The sequence below is a fragment of the Cyprinodon variegatus genome, unplaced genomic scaffold (assembly GCF_000732505.1).
Source record: "Cyprinodon variegatus isolate N-32 unplaced genomic scaffold, C_variegatus-1.0 Scaffold323, whole genome shotgun sequence".
Lineage (NCBI taxonomy): Eukaryota > Metazoa > Chordata > Actinopteri > Cyprinodontiformes > Cyprinodontidae > Cyprinodon > Cyprinodon variegatus.
The window spans coordinates 303,750-321,709 of NW_015150776.1; the positions used below are offsets into that span (position 1 = coordinate 303,750).

General features: G+C 36.4%; 1 protein-coding gene across 1 annotated transcript in view; it reads right to left on the reverse strand.

Annotated features, from left to right (window-relative positions):
• Positions 1 to 17,960, reverse strand: part of LOC107091061 (interleukin-11 receptor subunit alpha-like) — a 52,705-nt gene that overhangs the window by 3,790 nt on the left and 30,955 nt on the right. The window contains exons 2-9 of the mRNA XM_015384785.1: positions 13,664 to 13,760; positions 6,129 to 6,195; positions 5,819 to 5,985; positions 3,568 to 3,682; positions 3,282 to 3,454; positions 2,835 to 2,998; positions 1,818 to 1,962; positions 1,330 to 1,416 (exon numbers count right to left, since the gene is read on the reverse strand). Coding sequence (XP_015240271.1) covers positions 1,330 to 1,416; positions 1,818 to 1,962; positions 2,835 to 2,998; positions 3,282 to 3,454; positions 3,568 to 3,682; positions 5,819 to 5,985; positions 6,129 to 6,195; positions 13,664 to 13,760 — 1,015 coding nt within the window. The remainder of the gene's footprint in view (positions 1 to 1,329; positions 1,417 to 1,817; positions 1,963 to 2,834; positions 2,999 to 3,281; positions 3,455 to 3,567; positions 3,683 to 5,818; positions 5,986 to 6,128; positions 6,196 to 13,663; positions 13,761 to 17,960) is intronic.

Sequence of the window (17,960 nt, forward strand, 5' to 3'; positions counted from 1 at the left end):
TATATATATATATATATATATATATATATATATATATGCAGTTTATATTAATTTCATGTTTTATATTTATATATTTTTTTATATTCCAAAAGGTAAGAACACAAGATCCAAAAATAGAAAAGAAATGAAGGTCTAAAAAAGGTCAATGAATCTATGTAAATGTTTAAAAAGCACCTTGATGTGATAAAAATAATGCTATATTTGTTTTGTTTTTTTGTCCAAATGTTAAAATAATCATAACAATATTAAATTTACATATAAGAATCCAAAACTAAAACATATTTGATATAAAAATTAAGTTTTAAAAAATGTCCAATCTATAAAAGCACAGATTATTATTCATTAAACCTGAGAGCTAAGTGAATATTGTATAATTTCCAAGTGTTGCTACAGATTGAATAATTCAAAATTGGGTCTGGACTTCATTAGGGCAGTCTAACATTGTAGCTCTGGCAGAAAGTCCTTCTCACTTTATCTCGTGGTGTGAAGGGTACCACAAAGTTTCGTTTTGGTTTCATCAGACCAGAACATCTTCTTGCCAAGTCCTTGTTATGGTTTGGGTAAAAGTGTAAACAGGACCTCTAAGACTTCCTTTAAACAATGGCTGCTTGCTCATAAAGAGCAGATTTGTAGGTTGTCCAACTAACAGTTGTCCTGCCCATCGAGCCGGGGCCTTTGTGAGATCTTTAAATCTGGGGATATAGTTTTTAAGCTAACCCCACTTTAAACTTATTCTTTATTTAGTTAAATTCATTGTGCTGTTTGTTTCCTTAAGCTTTCTAAAAAAAATCACTAAAGCCTTTACAGAACAGCTGGATTAATTCCAGATTAAAAAACAGATGGACTCCATTAACCTGGACTAGGTTTTATTCTTGCTTGTTAAAAAGTAACGCTTACGAGAGGTTTCAGATTTTTATTTTTGAAACCGATTACCGATCTGTGAATAATGTCCCTTCCTCTGTACCATCATGAGCCGCTTAGTGTCAGTGTATCAAATAAAACCTAATAAATCACATGATTGTTTCTTGTTGTAAAGTGAGAACCTGTGAAAAAAACATGTGGTATAAATGTGTTTGCAAGACGCTATTACTTTCCTTTTTTTGCACCGTCTTTATCTTTATAAAAACAGCTTTAATAGCAGGAACATGTGATTCACGTAATTACCAAAGCATGTGGCAAACACAGGAAGAGTAAAAGCAGGGCTTTTAGTTTAGCTTTTAGCTCTAGCAGGGCTGGTAATGGTGGAAAAGAACAGACATAATAACTCATTTTATTGCACCTTGCTTTTCCTTCTGCATCTTTTATTTTGAAGAAACAAACTGGCCTTACCACGGGTCTCGTAGGTGGCTACAGGCTCCGTGCTGAAGGGATTAAAAAAGGTGGGGTCCTCTGAAGGGTCGGGGGTGGTGTAGGTTGCTGTTCAAACAAACCCAGATGCAAACTTAGCCGACAGTTTACAAAATTACATCATATAGAAATAAAAAGAGATCTACGGTCATATTGAGTTAAACTTAATGACATGTGTGTGTTTCTCTGGCTGTGCATCAACTACAGAAATAATTGGAACCAGCTCAATTCTAGTACACTACTGTTCATTCAGTTTTGCATAGCAGTTCTCTATCAAAAAAAAAAAAAAAATCTCCTGTCTGTTTACTTTATAGTTTCTGATAATTAAGAAATGGAATCCAGATGAAATTTCCCTATATTGACTAATTAATTTGATCATTTTAGATTCAATGTATTAATTCATTCTATATATTTACACTGGTAGCCACATATATTGGTAACAGATTTGTCTTGTGGATTCACCGTCCCACCTTGCCAGGGTGTAAGGACACTCAGATGGCTCCATTCACTCCATTGGCTCTCCGAGTCCACATCATCGCGGGCTCTAACCTGTACCTGGTGGCTGTGCCCTGCAAGGGCGTCGGATATTTCTAATTCATCATACGTTGTGGAGATCTGTTTTCAAAGAGAAGATAGAACTAATCATAACAGAAACATTACAGTGGGCGTGAATGCTGGCAGGTAGAGCTGTTGAGATTTCAATATGAGAAGGAACGATACAAGTATTATTGTCTTGAAACAATTTTAAACTCCTTTTAAGTTTTTTATGTGAATTAGGGAATACTACTTTTAAAGTTCAGTTACTAAAAAACAAATATGATCTAGTCATAAAGTTGAAGGAAGCTTTCAAACATAAATAAAGCTAAGAATCTGCTAAATTCAAAGTAGTATAGAAAGAAAAAAAGCATGTCTTATTATTCTGGCAATTAGCGAATAAAAACTATTCTACTTACCCCAACTGACCAAAACAAAAAAAGCTTGATGTTTTTTTTTTGTTTTTTTTTTTGGTATGTTTACCAATAGAGTATGACAATCTTTTTTATTTGATTTCCTTTTATCAAACATAGTAAATATTTCTAATTAGTAGAACTTTAATGCATTAGCCTTTTTAGAACTTATTCACTCTGTTAGGGTTTCAGAGAGTGGATGACTGGGGGCCGGGGCTGGGTGGATTTAGACATAAGATTCCAGATTGTGTTATTTGCTAATGAAAAACTTTCAATTATCTGAATGTCCGTGTTTGTATGATGATGAAGTATTTTGGTTGTTCCTTTAAATTCCTCTACTGTCACTTTACTGTTACGTCAAGTAAACTTTTATTTTCATTTTTAAATTCAGCTCTGGCATAATAAATAAACTTTTTAATGAAGAGTGTAAAACTTTTAAGTAAAACAATGTCCTGCATATTATTTGATTTTAAATTACAATGAGCCTCCATCAGGTCTAGGGTTGAATACAGTACGTGACGCTGGCTTTGATTGACTCACCTCTGACCAGTGGTGGGAGCCCTGTGGTCTGTATCGAACCTGAAACAGCAGGGGGAAAAAAGTGTCGTCTGGCCAGGAAGTTGGATTTTTCCATGAAACCCTTAGCTTCGTTGGATAACCTTCCACTTCTTGCACAGACACAGCCTGTGGGGGGTCTGGTTTCACTGTAAAAGCACAAAGTGGAAAAAAAAATTAAAAAAATAAGAGATTACCTAATAGATTACTAATCTTATTTATGTAGAAGAAAAATCTATCACAAGCATTCCTTTTGGGTGGTGGAATAATAGCTTTTAAGCTTTGATGAAGAAACAAAACCTGGCACAGAAGTGTTTCCTTGCCATTGTTTCTTAGACTTGATTACTTTAGGAAAGTTTTATTTAAGACATTGTTATATCAAACCTTTTCATATCAAAATGAAAACATCAGTGATTTGGCATGCAGCCTTACAAAGCTTGCTCAGCCTGATTGCCACAAAGTCGGTGTGGGACCCGAGAGCGTTGGTCTCTGTTACTCCAACTCTGTGGATGGTCTGCCAGTAAGAAGGATCTTGAACATCACAGTGCTTGTTGGTGAGGTCCACGATGCACGGCCTAGACTCCCTCCACTCCCCCTCCTTCCCCCTTGAAATCAAGATAAAAAATATAAAAACACTGAGGATAGGGTGAAGAACAGAGTTAAAAAAAAAACTAACATTCTAAGTTGGGTGAGTTCGGGTGCAGTAATATGATTTTACCTGATGGAGGCGTTGTACTTGGCAGGCAAGAATGTTTTTATAGATTGCCTCCAGGAGCAACGGACGTGTGTATGATTGGGTACTTGGCAGGAAATGCTCAGTTGTCCCGGGGGATCTAACAAACAAGAGTGTCCCCGTTATGAACCAAAATATTCAAGAGCCGTTTGACCAACAGAGGGACGTTCTTATGAAGGAAGCTCACTCGGAAGCCCCTTCCTGTGTCAGACAGTAACAGGATATGGAGGGCTTTGTAATGGCTGATAAGACCATTTTCCTCTGAGGACTAGCCGCTCTGTTCCATTTATCAGTCTTCTATTAGTACTTTCACTATAAACATAACTTTTGAGACTTCATTCATAATAAAATATGAACAATAAAACAGATTCAAGACCAAACTTTTTTCAAATACACATCTATCTTAAAAATAGTCAAACTAAAAGAATTATTCAATGCACTTTAAATTGTTGTTTATAACAGACCATCAGGAGAGTAATGAAAAAGTAGCAAACATGATAAATGGGTTTCCTTTTTTGTTGATTATTTAAAATCTAAAGTTTGTATATGCATTTATATTCAGCCACCACTGAGAGTAAATACTTTGTACAACTACTTTTATGACATTAATAACCTGGAAACCTTCCTGGTTATGTTTATCAGCTTTGTCTTTGCCCAAAATAACATTTCTGGGTCCACTTTTTATACTAAAAAGGATTCAATAAGACTGTCACTTTGATGTTAACATATGTCTACCTATAACATGAATATGCTTTAAGATATACCACTGAATACTTTTCTGGCTGTATGTTCAGGGTCCTTGACTTTCGTCTCAGAAAATAAACATCTGCCTAATTTTAGGACAGAATTCAAAAGGTCTGCTTGCACCTTTGCCCTACATTTAGCTTACCTCTCCCCAATATGTTCTACTTTGAATATCCTTGAATACAATATCCAAGCTGATGTTAGCCTCATTTACACTACCTTTTTAAAACTGTGCCGAGATCGGTCCGAGCACGGTAACCGAGATAACTGTTGAGTGTAAATGGCACACAGAACTGAACCGGACCGTGCCAGACACAACAGAATCAAAATGGTACTAGTTATACAGTAGGGCTTGGCACAGTTCAGTTCTGGCTTGGTTCTCAGATAACAAAGCGCATGAGCAGTCCCCCTTATCTCCTATTTACAGTCAGCTTCCAGTAGTTGGTGGTATGCACATTAGTTAGGCTGCTTGCCAACCACCACAAAACCGTGTTATCTCCTTACCGGCAGCCTCTGTAATCATGAAATGTCAGACATTCAGAATAATCCTGGTTTCCCTACTGTGCCACACAATTTCCACTGATGATTCTGGTTAGCAGTGTACACAACGTCTGTAGTGGTTTCCTGTGTCTGTAAGCCCTGTAAGCCTTATTAGACTATTGTTTCTCGTATCCACTTTCAAAAAAGCCAAATCTGTCTAGTAAATTCACCAAAGGCTGCCTTCTTCGCACCAAAATTCCTGAATGTTACGGGCGTCGCAATGTTGATTTGCTTGATTCCCTCTAGAGAGCAGTAGTACCATAGATCATCACTAGGAGGCGAGGAACTGTGCCAGAGTGAAGTGTAAACGGAGCTTAGCACAGTTAATTGATCCAAGCTTGGTCAGAAACTCGGCACAGATCTTTTTTCAGAGGGTAGTGTAAATGGGGCTTTTGTCTTTTCATGTTGGCCAAAACATCTAAGTAAAGCACCTTCAGCAACTTAGATGTGTCCTTTTTATGACTTCAGCCAGCTTCATTCCATCACATTTTTTTTATCATCTTATTTTTTTAGGTCATTACATGTTTATTTCTACTTTTTTAAAACTACTTTTTCACTTTTTTGGGGGTTTGTTTGTTTGTCTCGTTTACTGTTCAAATGAATTGTCCCTGGTGGGATTAATAAAGTGGTCGAAGTCGACCCTGACCTGTCTTCTTGAGTTCTCATAATTTGTGCATTACGGTTCTCTGGTTTCTTTATGGAACGGATGCATTTCTACTGCTTACTAACAAGTGAGCCTAACTGATTAATTGGGAAACCTATGCTCATCCTCAAAATGCACATCCTAGTTTAAAAATTTAATTATCATATTTTTTTCATTACTCCTTCATTTCTGTCTGTTTACAAGATTTAATAACATCAAATCACTGTAGTTAAAGGGCTATGAATACTTCTTTAAGGCACTATACAAGGTTTAGGGGTCTAACGGTGAAGAAAGTTAAGCATCACTTACAGCCCAATCTGAGTGTAACAGAATGGAGGAGGAGCCCGCTGTCATCATAGCAGCTGTAGTTCCCTTGTGCTGATTGGTCTACATGAAACAGGGACAAGCTTCCATTCGATGTCACTTGGTGCCACAAAAAAACTGAGCTGTGGTTGTGATGCCACACCACGGGGGTCCTAAAAGGGGTTAGATTAAAGATTAATGGCTACATTAGTAACCGATGATGGAACAACGTCCATATGCAACTTTTTCTTTGTCACTTATAAGAAAATCAAGATGAAACTCTCATTAGTTGCTTGTGTTATTTTGGTCTTCCTACCTGATTTGTGACTTCCCACATGCCAGTGTCACGTTGGAGTCCAAACGCCCATACTGTACATCCGACACTGCAAACACAGACATCGCATAAAACATTAAAGCAAATCACATTTTAGCCCAGCTTCCAGAATGTGAGTACTGAGCAGCCTGACATTCAGCGTCTGTATTGTCTCCGTTAATGTGATTCAAGTCCCATCTCCAACAGTCCAGTCAGCAGTGTTACAATAACATGACCATACACGGTTCGGGATCTGGCAGACTGAGGAGTCTTTGGCTCATATCATAAAGCTGCAGGAGTGTGTTTGTGTTTCATCTTTTAAAGCTGGTTGTAGACACTTTTAAAATAATGTTGGATTTCAGATACACCTACTGGGAGACCGTGTTAATAGTAGAGACCCACGGGGAAATGAAAACGAGGCTACTATAATGTACCCTCTCTTGTGATTTCTGCATTATCCTTTTAATGTGTTTAAAAAAAATAAAAAATCCTACATGTCAAACCAGCGCAGGCAGTAAGGAGGTAACAGGCCTTTTAGATATGAGTTTATTTCTATAGCTATAAAGAAAAACACAGAGATATATTATATTGTTAAAGATTTTTGCTCTACTGTCCAAAAGATTGGAATAAGGTGTTCTGATCACTTCCATGGCCAATTGTGTATAAATTGAGGCACATAGACTGTTGTTAGAAGCATTTGTGAAAGAGTGGGTCGCTCTCAGGAGCTCAGTGAATTCCAGCGTCAAACTGTCATAGGATGCCACCTGTGCAGCAATTCCAGTCGTGAAATTTCCTAGCTGCTAAACATTCCAGTCATCTGAGCTGTATCATAAGAAAAGGGAAGTGTTTGGGAATGACAGCATCTCAGCCATGACTTGGTAGGCCATGTAAACTGACGGAGCAGGGTCAGCGGGTGCTGAAGCACAGACTGCGAAGAGTCAATAACCTCCAAACTTCCTGCTATCTTCAGATTAGCTCATGAACAGTGAGCAAAAAGGTTCATGCAACGGGTTTCCATGGTCGACCAGCTTCATCAAAGCCATACATCACAAAGTGCAATGCAAAGTGTGGGATGCAGTAGTGTAAAGCATGACACATCTGGAGACACATTATCTGGAGTGACTTCATCATGCCTCTCCATCTGGAAATTTCATAGTCTGGGTTCGGTGGTTGCCACAAGAACAGTACATGTCGTACAGCATTTTGTTTGGTGCAGGGGGGATTATGGTGTGGGGTTGTTTTCAGGAAGTGGGCTTGGCCCCTTAGTTCTACTGAAAGGAACTAAGGGGCCAAGCTTAGTAAAGAAGCTTCAACACACCAAGACAATTTAGACAATCCCATGCTCCAGACTGTGTGGTAAGAGTTTTGAGTTGATCTCTTCCAACATGACTGTGCAGCAGTGCACTAAGTTAGATCCATAAAGGCGAAGATGGCAGCGTCTGGTGTGATCGAAGTTGACTGGCCTGCATAGAGTATAACCTCAGCCCCATAGAACACCTTTAGGATGAATTACAGTGGAGAATGAGAGGCAGGCCTCCTGGTCCAACACCAACGTGTGACCTCACAAAGGCACTTCTGGAACAATGGTCTAACATCCCCATAAAGACAATCCTAAACTTTGTGGATAGCCTTCCCAGAAGAGTTGAGGCTGTTCTACTGTAGCTGCAAAGGGTGGACAGATGACATATTAAACCCCTATTGATTAAGAATGGGATGTAACTTAAGCCTCTAGGAGTTAAGGAAGGTTAGCAAACACTTCTGGATATATAGTATATATACAGTGCTGTTCACATTTATTAGCACCTCTGGTAAAGGTTTTATAACAGTAGGGAGTAAAGTGTTTTGCTAGTTGTACAGTATGGTCGAAAAGCAACGTTTGATGTCAGTTTTTTTATTCTTATAGATTTCTTATGTATCATAACTTGTCAGATTGAAGTTATTTCAGAGAGCACAATTTTTGTTTTTTCTTGCATGAAACAAAAAGTACCAACGCTTATTACCAGCTGTGTAGCTCTTTCAGTATTCAAATAGGTCTGTAAACCTTGATGAAACTGTTTAAGATAATAATGCTGACAGAAAAGCAAATAACTGCAAAGTTGAATGATTAGTATCACTAATGTTTAGAAATCTTCAATGTCACTGCTTGCCAAGTCAAATAGAATGTTGGTTTTATGGAAAAGCAAGTGTAGTGTTTACTTGAGAAAAAAAAAATCTGTGGTGGCTGTAGTAATTTGCAAAGGGGGTATTGTATCAGGTGAAGGTGAGAGTATTTGAGCACATGTTTAGCTTGGCTTCACAACATGAAAGTTGGCTTAAACGCAGATCTAGGGTGAAAAAAGGGGGAAAAGCACAAAAAGGATCATTTGGGCTGCCACTGTGCCACGCAAACAGCTTCATTAATTCATCTGGCAGTCACTGAGGCTTGCTCCTCCTACTGGCATCTCCTACCACTGAAACAAACAAACTACCCTTAGGTTTGTGTTTATAACTTTTCTTTTTGTAATTAATGTTTTAGGAAAAAACTACCAAAAAATACCTAGCTAATGGTGTTAGGCCAAACATTTAGAATCTCTGGTGAGCGTATTACACAATGCTTACTATAAATGTTTACAGCCGTTATTTGACATGCTTGGTTTTAACTCGCATCCTGACTTAACTTTTATTTTCTTTCTAATTCCTTCTGCTAAATGAAATGAAACAGCTGGAAATAGGCTTCAATTGGACTTAATGGTTGCATTTAGTTTTCTAAGAGTGAAAGATGAATAGTGAAAAGGGAGGAGAACAATGGAAGCTATTGTGACTTTCAAAAGTTGAAAAACGCTGTTGATAATGGGCGTAGGAGCTAATCACATACGACAAAAGAAAGGTTCAAAATGTCAAATTACAAGGACATGTTATTTCACTCCCAAAAAATGATGTGAGGTAGTATAAAAGGTATATCAGATAAAACTGGTTTTTGGATAAAATGAAAATTCAAGTCACATTCATTTTGAAATAAATTGCAGCTGTTAATACTGTAAATATGCTGCTTTTTGGTTTGGTGAGCTGTTTAATAAATACCAAAGCAAGGAATCTTATAGAAGTTATTTTTGATGATACTCCAAGCTTTAGTAATATAGTAAAATATTGCTTTCTATTATTTTTTTTTAACAGCGTAGAATGGTAGAATACGATTCAGCCAAATGTAAATGTTCTCAGGTGTTTAACCAAACTAAAAAGGAGCAGGTTAATTTGTTAATTTGTTTTATCCAAATTAAGTTTTGTTGTCAGTGACTTATGCAGCTACTAAATAGTCCATTCTTCACAAGAGCACACAGGTACAGTATAGGCTTTATTTTAGACACAGCAGTCAAGATTTTCATTAATTGTAACACAAGAAAAGAGAAAAGTAATTCTCTGAAAGTTCCTGCTGGTAGACTCCTACAGAGTAATACTGAATGCTGAAACAGCTGGAGGTACAGCAACATAATAGTCTTGACGGTATGCCCACCTAATTTAGAGCGGCTTTTATATTCTTACATATTTTTCCAATGCACACATTTGTTTTTCATGGTTTTTATGTGGCTTATACGACACTTAAAAAAAAAAAGATTAAAGGCAAATCTAGATGCTTTTACTGTGTATAGTATCTGATTACTAAAATTCTAGATTGGATTTGTTTGTCATTTAGTAGGTCAGTCTTTTTTTTTATTGTTTGATTTTCCATCAATCTTTCCATTTCATCACTCGCCATTCAGAGCCTTGCTCAACAGTTCAACTACATTTTCTTTTTTTTTTTCTTTTAACCACTTTAAATGCACACACAATCCATTCTCCCTGATTTTCTGCATACGTGTACCTGGGGCCTTGGTGCAGCACAAAGAGCTGGCTGGTCTGAATGTGTGTATTCATGTTTTATTGGCAGTGAAGTACATTGTTCCCCAAACCCGCAGCGTTCCTCTCATATCTGATTTTTCCTCTGGCAGGAGCACCCCAACATGCACACACACACACACACACACACAACCACACACATAAACATACCCACATGCGCGTTCACAACGACGTGCACAGAACGGCCTCATGTTCTTCTTGACATTAAAATCAGATGGCAAAACAGACAAAGAAACTGCAAGCTGGTCGAAACTGAGTACTTTCAAAAACAATGAAAAAGACGGTGGAGCAGCAACAGGGAGGGGGGACTTATTACAGGCCTTTATATGAAGGTTTACTGGGCAGAGTTTCATTTTCTTCACTTATTAATACAGCAGAAAGAGAAAGGCAGAGAGAGAGGTTTGATTTAAAGTCTGAAACAACTTAATCAATAGAAATGTTTTTTGCCAAAAGTAAACACCAACTGTTGAATTTAAAACAGAGTTTTCATACAACAGTAAACCTGATCAGATAATACATCAAGTGACATGCATAACTAAAGAGCTTATGGAGTCACAGCTTATTAAAGCTCTCCACTTAAAAAAAAAAATGCACAAGCACAACCCTGTACCCGCTCATGAGAGGGAACCACTATTAAACGTGTGCAAGAGCATGCACGATCATGCACAAGCTCATTTCTTCTCATGCACTCTGTTTAAAAGTTGCTGTTTGCATCCCTAAGAAAAACTTACTTTCCAAAAGACAATGTGCAATTTTTCAACTATGTCAGACTCACCACCAGTAAGTGAAAATGGGGATGAATACAAAGGATGGCCTTATGTAAATATATCACCAGAATTAGGGCTGAAACAATTAAATAGGATTAATCGATTATTAAAATAATCGTCAGCTACTTTAGTAATCGATTAATCCTTAACTGGAGTAAAGACACTGTAAAACATGCCTTCATCTGACAGAGCAACCCACTAAGAGCAGTAATTATATCAAAATTGTAAGAAAATATGTAATCATTTTGCATTTAAGATAAAAAAGACTTTAATACCTGTCAATATACTCTATCCAGAACTCCTCAAATGGAAACATTTTAGTTTCACCTGGTTTAATTTAGTACAAAGATCTTCTTTAAGGAACATTTGGTTGTCCGATTATTAATCGATTAATCGACAAAAATAATCAACAGATTAATCGATTGTAAAATAATCGTTAGTTGCAGCCCTAACCAGCATGATTGACAATTAGGAGGACCAGCACCTGGAAAAAGAACATCATCAACTATACCTTTGAAGAACTTCTTTTAAAACAGATTTTTTTTTAAAGCCAAAGACAAAATCTCTAAAGAGTGCTCCTTGATTCATCTTCTATTTTAAGAAAGTGGTGGAATTGGGATATAAATGGAAGGAGAAAGAAGTGATGAAGGGACATTTAGACAAAGTAAAATAAAGTATGGAATATTGACAATTTTTTGAAAAATATTCTCTTTTCCAATAGGAAAATACTTGCATACACTCCCACTGAATTCCATTCATTTTCTTCCCTTTCTACAGCCTAACCACAACACCCTAACCTAACCATTACTGGTATATACCTAACCCTAACCTTAACCTAAATCACAACTCAGTCCTAAACCTAAGCCAACAAAGTAAGGACCAGTAAATCATCAAAGTCCTCACTTTAAAGAATAAGCACATAACCTTACTGGCCATGTGGCTTGCAACAGATTTAGATGACAGAGGTTAACATGCAGAAAAAGCAAAAGAAAGTGTTTGAAGCCACCATATGATAGAATTGTAGCTGTGATCATAAAATATATATGATATATATTTTTGTAGAGAGGAAACAACAAGCTGACATCTTGGAGTGGGCTCTCTTTAAGATATATTCCCACTTTAGATTACATGTTGCTCTTTTTGGGAGGCCTTCTACTCTGTATAGCAGCGGGGTTTCTTTGCAAAGCATAAGTGCCAAAACAAACAAGATCAAAGTTTTTTTGCTTGTAGTTTGGAACATCACGATCATTAAAAAGTGGGTTAGCGCGGTGCACTTGTGCTTTAAGAAGGTTGTAAGTACCGGGTTCAATCCCCACAGCGTCCACTCTGGGTTCCTGAGCAAAACCCTTAAACCCACACTGCTCCCTGGGCGCTACACAATGGCAGCCCACTGCTCCCCAAGGTGATAGGTTGAATGCAGAGACAATGCGGGACAATATAGGGATTTACATATATTGTTGGATTACTAACATGAAACCAGAAAAGTTGGATTGGTTTGTGATTGTGGACATATCTATCCACCTGAGGCAAACCATTCAGGGGTAGAGAGGACTTAAGAGCTGCTGCGTTCTAGCATGTTCAGAGACATGACCGAGAGATGAAAGATCAGGTTGGTAGAAAATCCAGTATCTAATGTCCTGTTGCTATGTAAATAATAAGTTAATAAGGTTTGTGCTCATCATATGTGTGGACATACTTGACCATGCAGATATGAATGCATGAACAAGTGTAATAAAATTGGCGAGTAAATTTAGAAACACGCGTAATTTGCTGCCATCTCCCCAAGAAATCCCATCAGATTAATTCTCTGATATTTGTGTGCAGCACAGATATAAAGCACTAATCCAACGGCTCACCAAACAACATCTGTGGATTTAACTAATGCAGCTGTAGGGCAGTGCGCTATATGTGGCACCTCGGTAGCTTAGAGGGCCATTGTTCAGAAAGCAATGAGTGATCAGAAACCAAAGCTTGCTCTATCTCACTTTTAAAAACAAGGTGTTCTTCTTGGTCCTGTGGGCATGTGTGTGTTTGACAGCTGGCTCTATGTAGAGCGCAGGTTATTTCTATACACCTGAAACGCCAGCTGTTTGGTGTTTCTGCTCAAACTATCAGCACAAACAAGCTGACTGCTTCTTTCCAACAGCTGCTAAACTCCCCCAAAACCAAACTACCTACAGCGACTATGACTTTGCTATCCATTGAGATTCAGCAAAGCCAAATAAAACCTCTCCAAAATTAATCTCTCTCTACACAGCCTTTAAATCCTAACATCATGTTTTGCTTTATTAAAGGCGATTTCTCATGTTTTGGTGTCATGACTTCAGACTATAATTCAAGGTGTTGTGTTGTAATAACTTCAAAATTGAAACTAAACAACCAAAGCTGCAGGGAATTATCTGCGAAAAACGATGGATTAGAAAGATGAAAAATGGCAGCTCTGTTATTTATTTAAAACATCTTTATTGATACAGGGTAATTAATATAACAAATCTCCCAGTTTCCTTTGAGCGGATGACTAACCATTCCTGTAGTATTGGGTGTTACATGAAATTACATCATAGGCCTATGTTAAAAGGTATATATAAAACTGCTTTAGTAAAATGCCAGTTAAAAGCACTAGGGTAGATAGCAAATAGTTTTTTATTGTGTTTTTTTTTTGGTATTGTTTTTTTTTATATTGAGCCTTATTCGAGGTAAATGCATCAAGTAGAAGCCCTGAGATACATGACAGAGGAATTCATGTCTGATCCTTGACAGATTGTGTTTGTGAGTGTTGTTTTTGCATTGGTATGTGACCAGACAAATTTTCTGCCACATGTATTTTCATTAAAATGTAGTTGTCAGTTTCGTTTGCAGAGGCAAAGCTTAAGGTGTGTGGAAGTGTGCGTGAGTTACCTTCATCGGTCCAAATCTGAGCATAGCTGGGATGCAGCGACCAAGACAAAAACCAGATGACTGTGAGACACACAGGGTTGGACAAAAGGCCTGGCATCTGCAAAAGGCATGGGAAACACATTGAGAACGGGGTACTAAGAAGGTTAAAGGATTTTTTTTATTCTAAAACATTTGTTATACTTCTGGAGAAACAACCAAACAAAAACCACAAGTCCATTTTTTTTATTTTTTTTTTTTTTGGGAGAAAAACAGTCTAAATAAGTCCTTAAAGGTACCATATCCTTAAAGTTGTACATTTTCATGCACACTTGTTTTATTCTGCTATTTAGTCAGAAGCCGTCTTAATGACATCCTATGAGTTGGGACGTGGCCACTGCAGTTCATGTTAACCTAGCCTTCTACATATCTGTATTACAGCCCCGAATATCGATGCAAATAACCTCTTTAGGGCAGTTTCCTGCTTGTTGGTGCTGTTGTTCTTTTTTTTGTTTGTATGGCTACTAAAGCCACTTTTACAACCATGCAAGAAATACTGGTTTTAGCTGCATTTTTGTTTCAATCACAAACAGACCATAAAACCATCTCAATTAGACACATACCACCATGATGAATCAGGAGCTGAAACATAGCTAGCATTGACCGACAGCGTTTTTTGGGTAAGCATTTCACCACTTACTAGTCAGTAGTGTTTTGGCATACCTACTTGCTTTATTATTCATCAGATTCACAGTCACTTCCCCGCTTAATTACTTAGCGGATTCCAAAACGTGGCTGTTTTTAAAATCTGTCTGGGGTTTCTTTTGCTTTTACATTTGGTTTAGTTACAGTTTAAGTTTTGTATTAGATAAAATGAAGGCGTTGGAAATAGAGAAAGCTATGATCAAATAGTAGAAGCTCAGTAAAAGATTGTTACAATATGAAATAACAGAGATTTCAACAACATAGAAAAACCGAGGTTAATACAGAAAATTGTGTTCAATTAGTGGAGAAATAAACTCTGTGGAAATAAATTGTTTAACCTCTTTCAATAACACCCATTTAAAATGTGCAGTATGTTGTGTTAAAACTAAAGATTAGCTTATTTACAGTTCAACAACGACCTTTAATAGAATAAACCTTTTAAAGAAAACTATAAAGATGATGTATATGCAAAGAATTCAACAGTGCAGTTTTCTGTTTAATGTTCAATGCCGAAGTTTGATGAAACATCTACTGTGGGTTGACTCACAGAGCACACAGAATCCACTCTTTTTTTTGAGCATAAACACGATTCTTTTCAATGTCAAACATGTCTATAATTCAATAAAAGAAAAAAGGAGACAAGCTATAAGCAGAAGATGAGCTACAACTGTTTACCCCAGCAAACGTGTATATTTAAACTAACAAATGAAAAATACTTACGGTAGCATAAAATATGAATTAATCATAGGTCATGTCTGCAGAGGAAGAATATTTTTTTAGTAAGAGGGGTTTGCTAAAAGTGAACACTAACTGTTAATTGTGTTTTGAGCAGAAATACTTTTTTTAAGATAACTTTTATCATTTCATATTCAGTACGAAATAGTAAAGTAAAATATGCTTTTTTTTAGGCTTTATTAACACTGATTCTCTTAAATTATCTTAAAGGATGCTTGAACAGACATTTAATCTGCTGTCTAATAATAATTTGATGTAAAATGCCCTAACGAACAAATTATTAAGTTTATAATAATATATTAATTTTACAATCATTCTAGAACCACTGGTTAGTTTTAGCACATACGTAAACATAAAATAGTATTATGACATTTTCCTACTGTTTACAAAGTAAAAAAATATATAAAAAGGTATAACAATATAATATAATTAAAACAATAATCACACTCCTAAGAGTTATAAGCTTTCACTCCATAGAAAAATAGCCTCAAAATAAAATTTATTTTAAACGATCGGCTTCCCTGCACCACAAAACAGTCCTGAAATAACTATAATAATAATAAAATAGTGCTGTTAAAAGGAACATAAATGTGTTAAACCGTTTTTAAAAATGCTAAAATTTCTGGTGTTTCCCACTGGAGTAGACAGTGGGAAAAATATTACAACTGCCGGGAAAAAATTAACAAAAAACATTTTAATACTTATTTTTAATTACAGCAGAAAGTGTGGGAGTAATATGATAATTGGTTAGTTCCCCTTCCCTGCTACAGATCCATTTTCTGGTCATTCTGAAAAGTCTAACATTTGAAAAGGGGAAAAAAGAACACAGGTTTCATTATAATTTAATGTGTGAAGACTTTAGAGTTTTCCTTTCAATTTCAAACCTACATTTCACAAGGCCTCACTACAACTTATAATAATGTTATTTGGTAGCCTAGACAGGTGTTATTTTATTCTCTTAAAATATTGCATCTACACTTTTAATGAGTTCTTGTTTTGTCACACGTAAAAAAGACAAATGCTATAAAAAACATTGTCATTGCAAAAAGCTTAAAAATAAAAAAAAAACTGTAAGATGTTTATAAAGTAACGTAGGATATCTAAAATGATCTAAAAGGCCATTATGTACTTAAAACCTTCTGAAGGTCTAATATGGGGCTTAATACCATTGAAGATTTTTAAAACGCAATAGAAACCCTGCAAAGGTATAAAGGACTCAGCCAAAATGTCAGCCATTAATGTACATGTCAGTTACCAGTATAGCGTTGCACAATTTCAAAACCATTGTTGCTTCAAAAACCTCTTATTCAATTTTACTCTACCTACAAATTCATTTCCATTTTAAGTGTTTAAGTGTTTTTGACTGCAGAGTACAGAGGAAGACAGCTCTTCCTTAAACACCTGTTCCTGCACACTGCTGGTCAGCAGACAGAAAGATAGAAATTGCACTTCTCTCTTACTCATTTGGTCATGTTCCCAAACACATATGATAGAAACTAAGAGAAACTAAATTATGAAGCTAACAGTTTTAAAACTAAGGCTAAAAGCTGCTTACTGTCAGCAGACTGTAGATTTATATTAATGTATTGAAGTTGGCTGTCCCTATAATATGGGAAAAAATAGCAATACTATAGTTCTATAGTATTACTACATGTACCACGTTTCAGCAGAATATTTTTTACTCTTTAAGTGACTGCTTTTATCATGTTTTACATTTTATCTCAATCTTACAAATAATCTAATTATATATCTTATAGCGGCTGATGCCTATTAGATATTAGCCTTAAATCTGTTCTGAAAAGCTTCTAATATTAACTAACCAGGTGAAGTTATCAAAGAATGATTCTGAAAATACCTGCAAAGCATTTTTTTATCTGGTGCCACCTAAAAATATCTGAATTACGGGGTCAACTTACAGGCACTTGAAATGAGCATTGTGGTTTAGTGTGAATACGGCTCCAACATGTGGTTCATAGCATCGCGGCCAAACAGATCATGTCTTTGTATAAACTTTAAAGTAAACAGGAGAACGAGGTGTTATGTTTCAGGCTGCCATCATCTAAGCAAAGGGCTACATCTTAGTCACTGATTAATGGTGTTTCCTTAACAGGTTATTTACAATATACTATAAAGAGGATTCACAAAGTAACTTCATAACAATGAAGTTGTCAGTTTTCCTTTGTTTTACCACACAATTTGCCTCACGACATTTTTATCACCAGTATCTTTGCATGGAAAATATATAAAACACTTTAGCCTAGTTTGATTCTATCACAGCTCACATTCATTTAGTTAAACCTCAAACAAACATGACCTGTGAAAAGTCTCATGTATCATCGCGTAAGTAACAGAAAGTCATTTGAAATCCTTACAGCCAGGCTTCCCAGACAAATTTTGTAACCAAAACTTAAATTATTTATTTAACATTTCATTCAATGGACAGATTGATCGCAAGCAACAGCAGAAAATCTCAAATAATTCATCAAATCAGCCCAAAAGAATATTTTGTGGTTTCCATATAAACTGCTTCAAAAATTTTCTACAAGTCTTTGTCGGCCCCCTCGTGTTAACTGAGCTATGATGTAGCACAGACGTGTAACATTCACCACTGTTACATCAGAAAACTCAGTAAATTTAAATGTTGGTTTCTCATTCACTTGCTTACATTCCCCTCCTGCATTAACCCTTCATTTTTTTTCATTAAGCTGTTGCAGGACATATACTAAACAAAACTCAGCAAACACACTGACGGCTTCACTGATGGAAGTTAGTAGAGAGCGTAGAGGCCTAATTCCCAAACATATTAATAACAAGCATACAGTTCTGAGAAAAGATAATTGAATTTCTGACCATCAGTTTTTGACCACAGGCTTAATACACT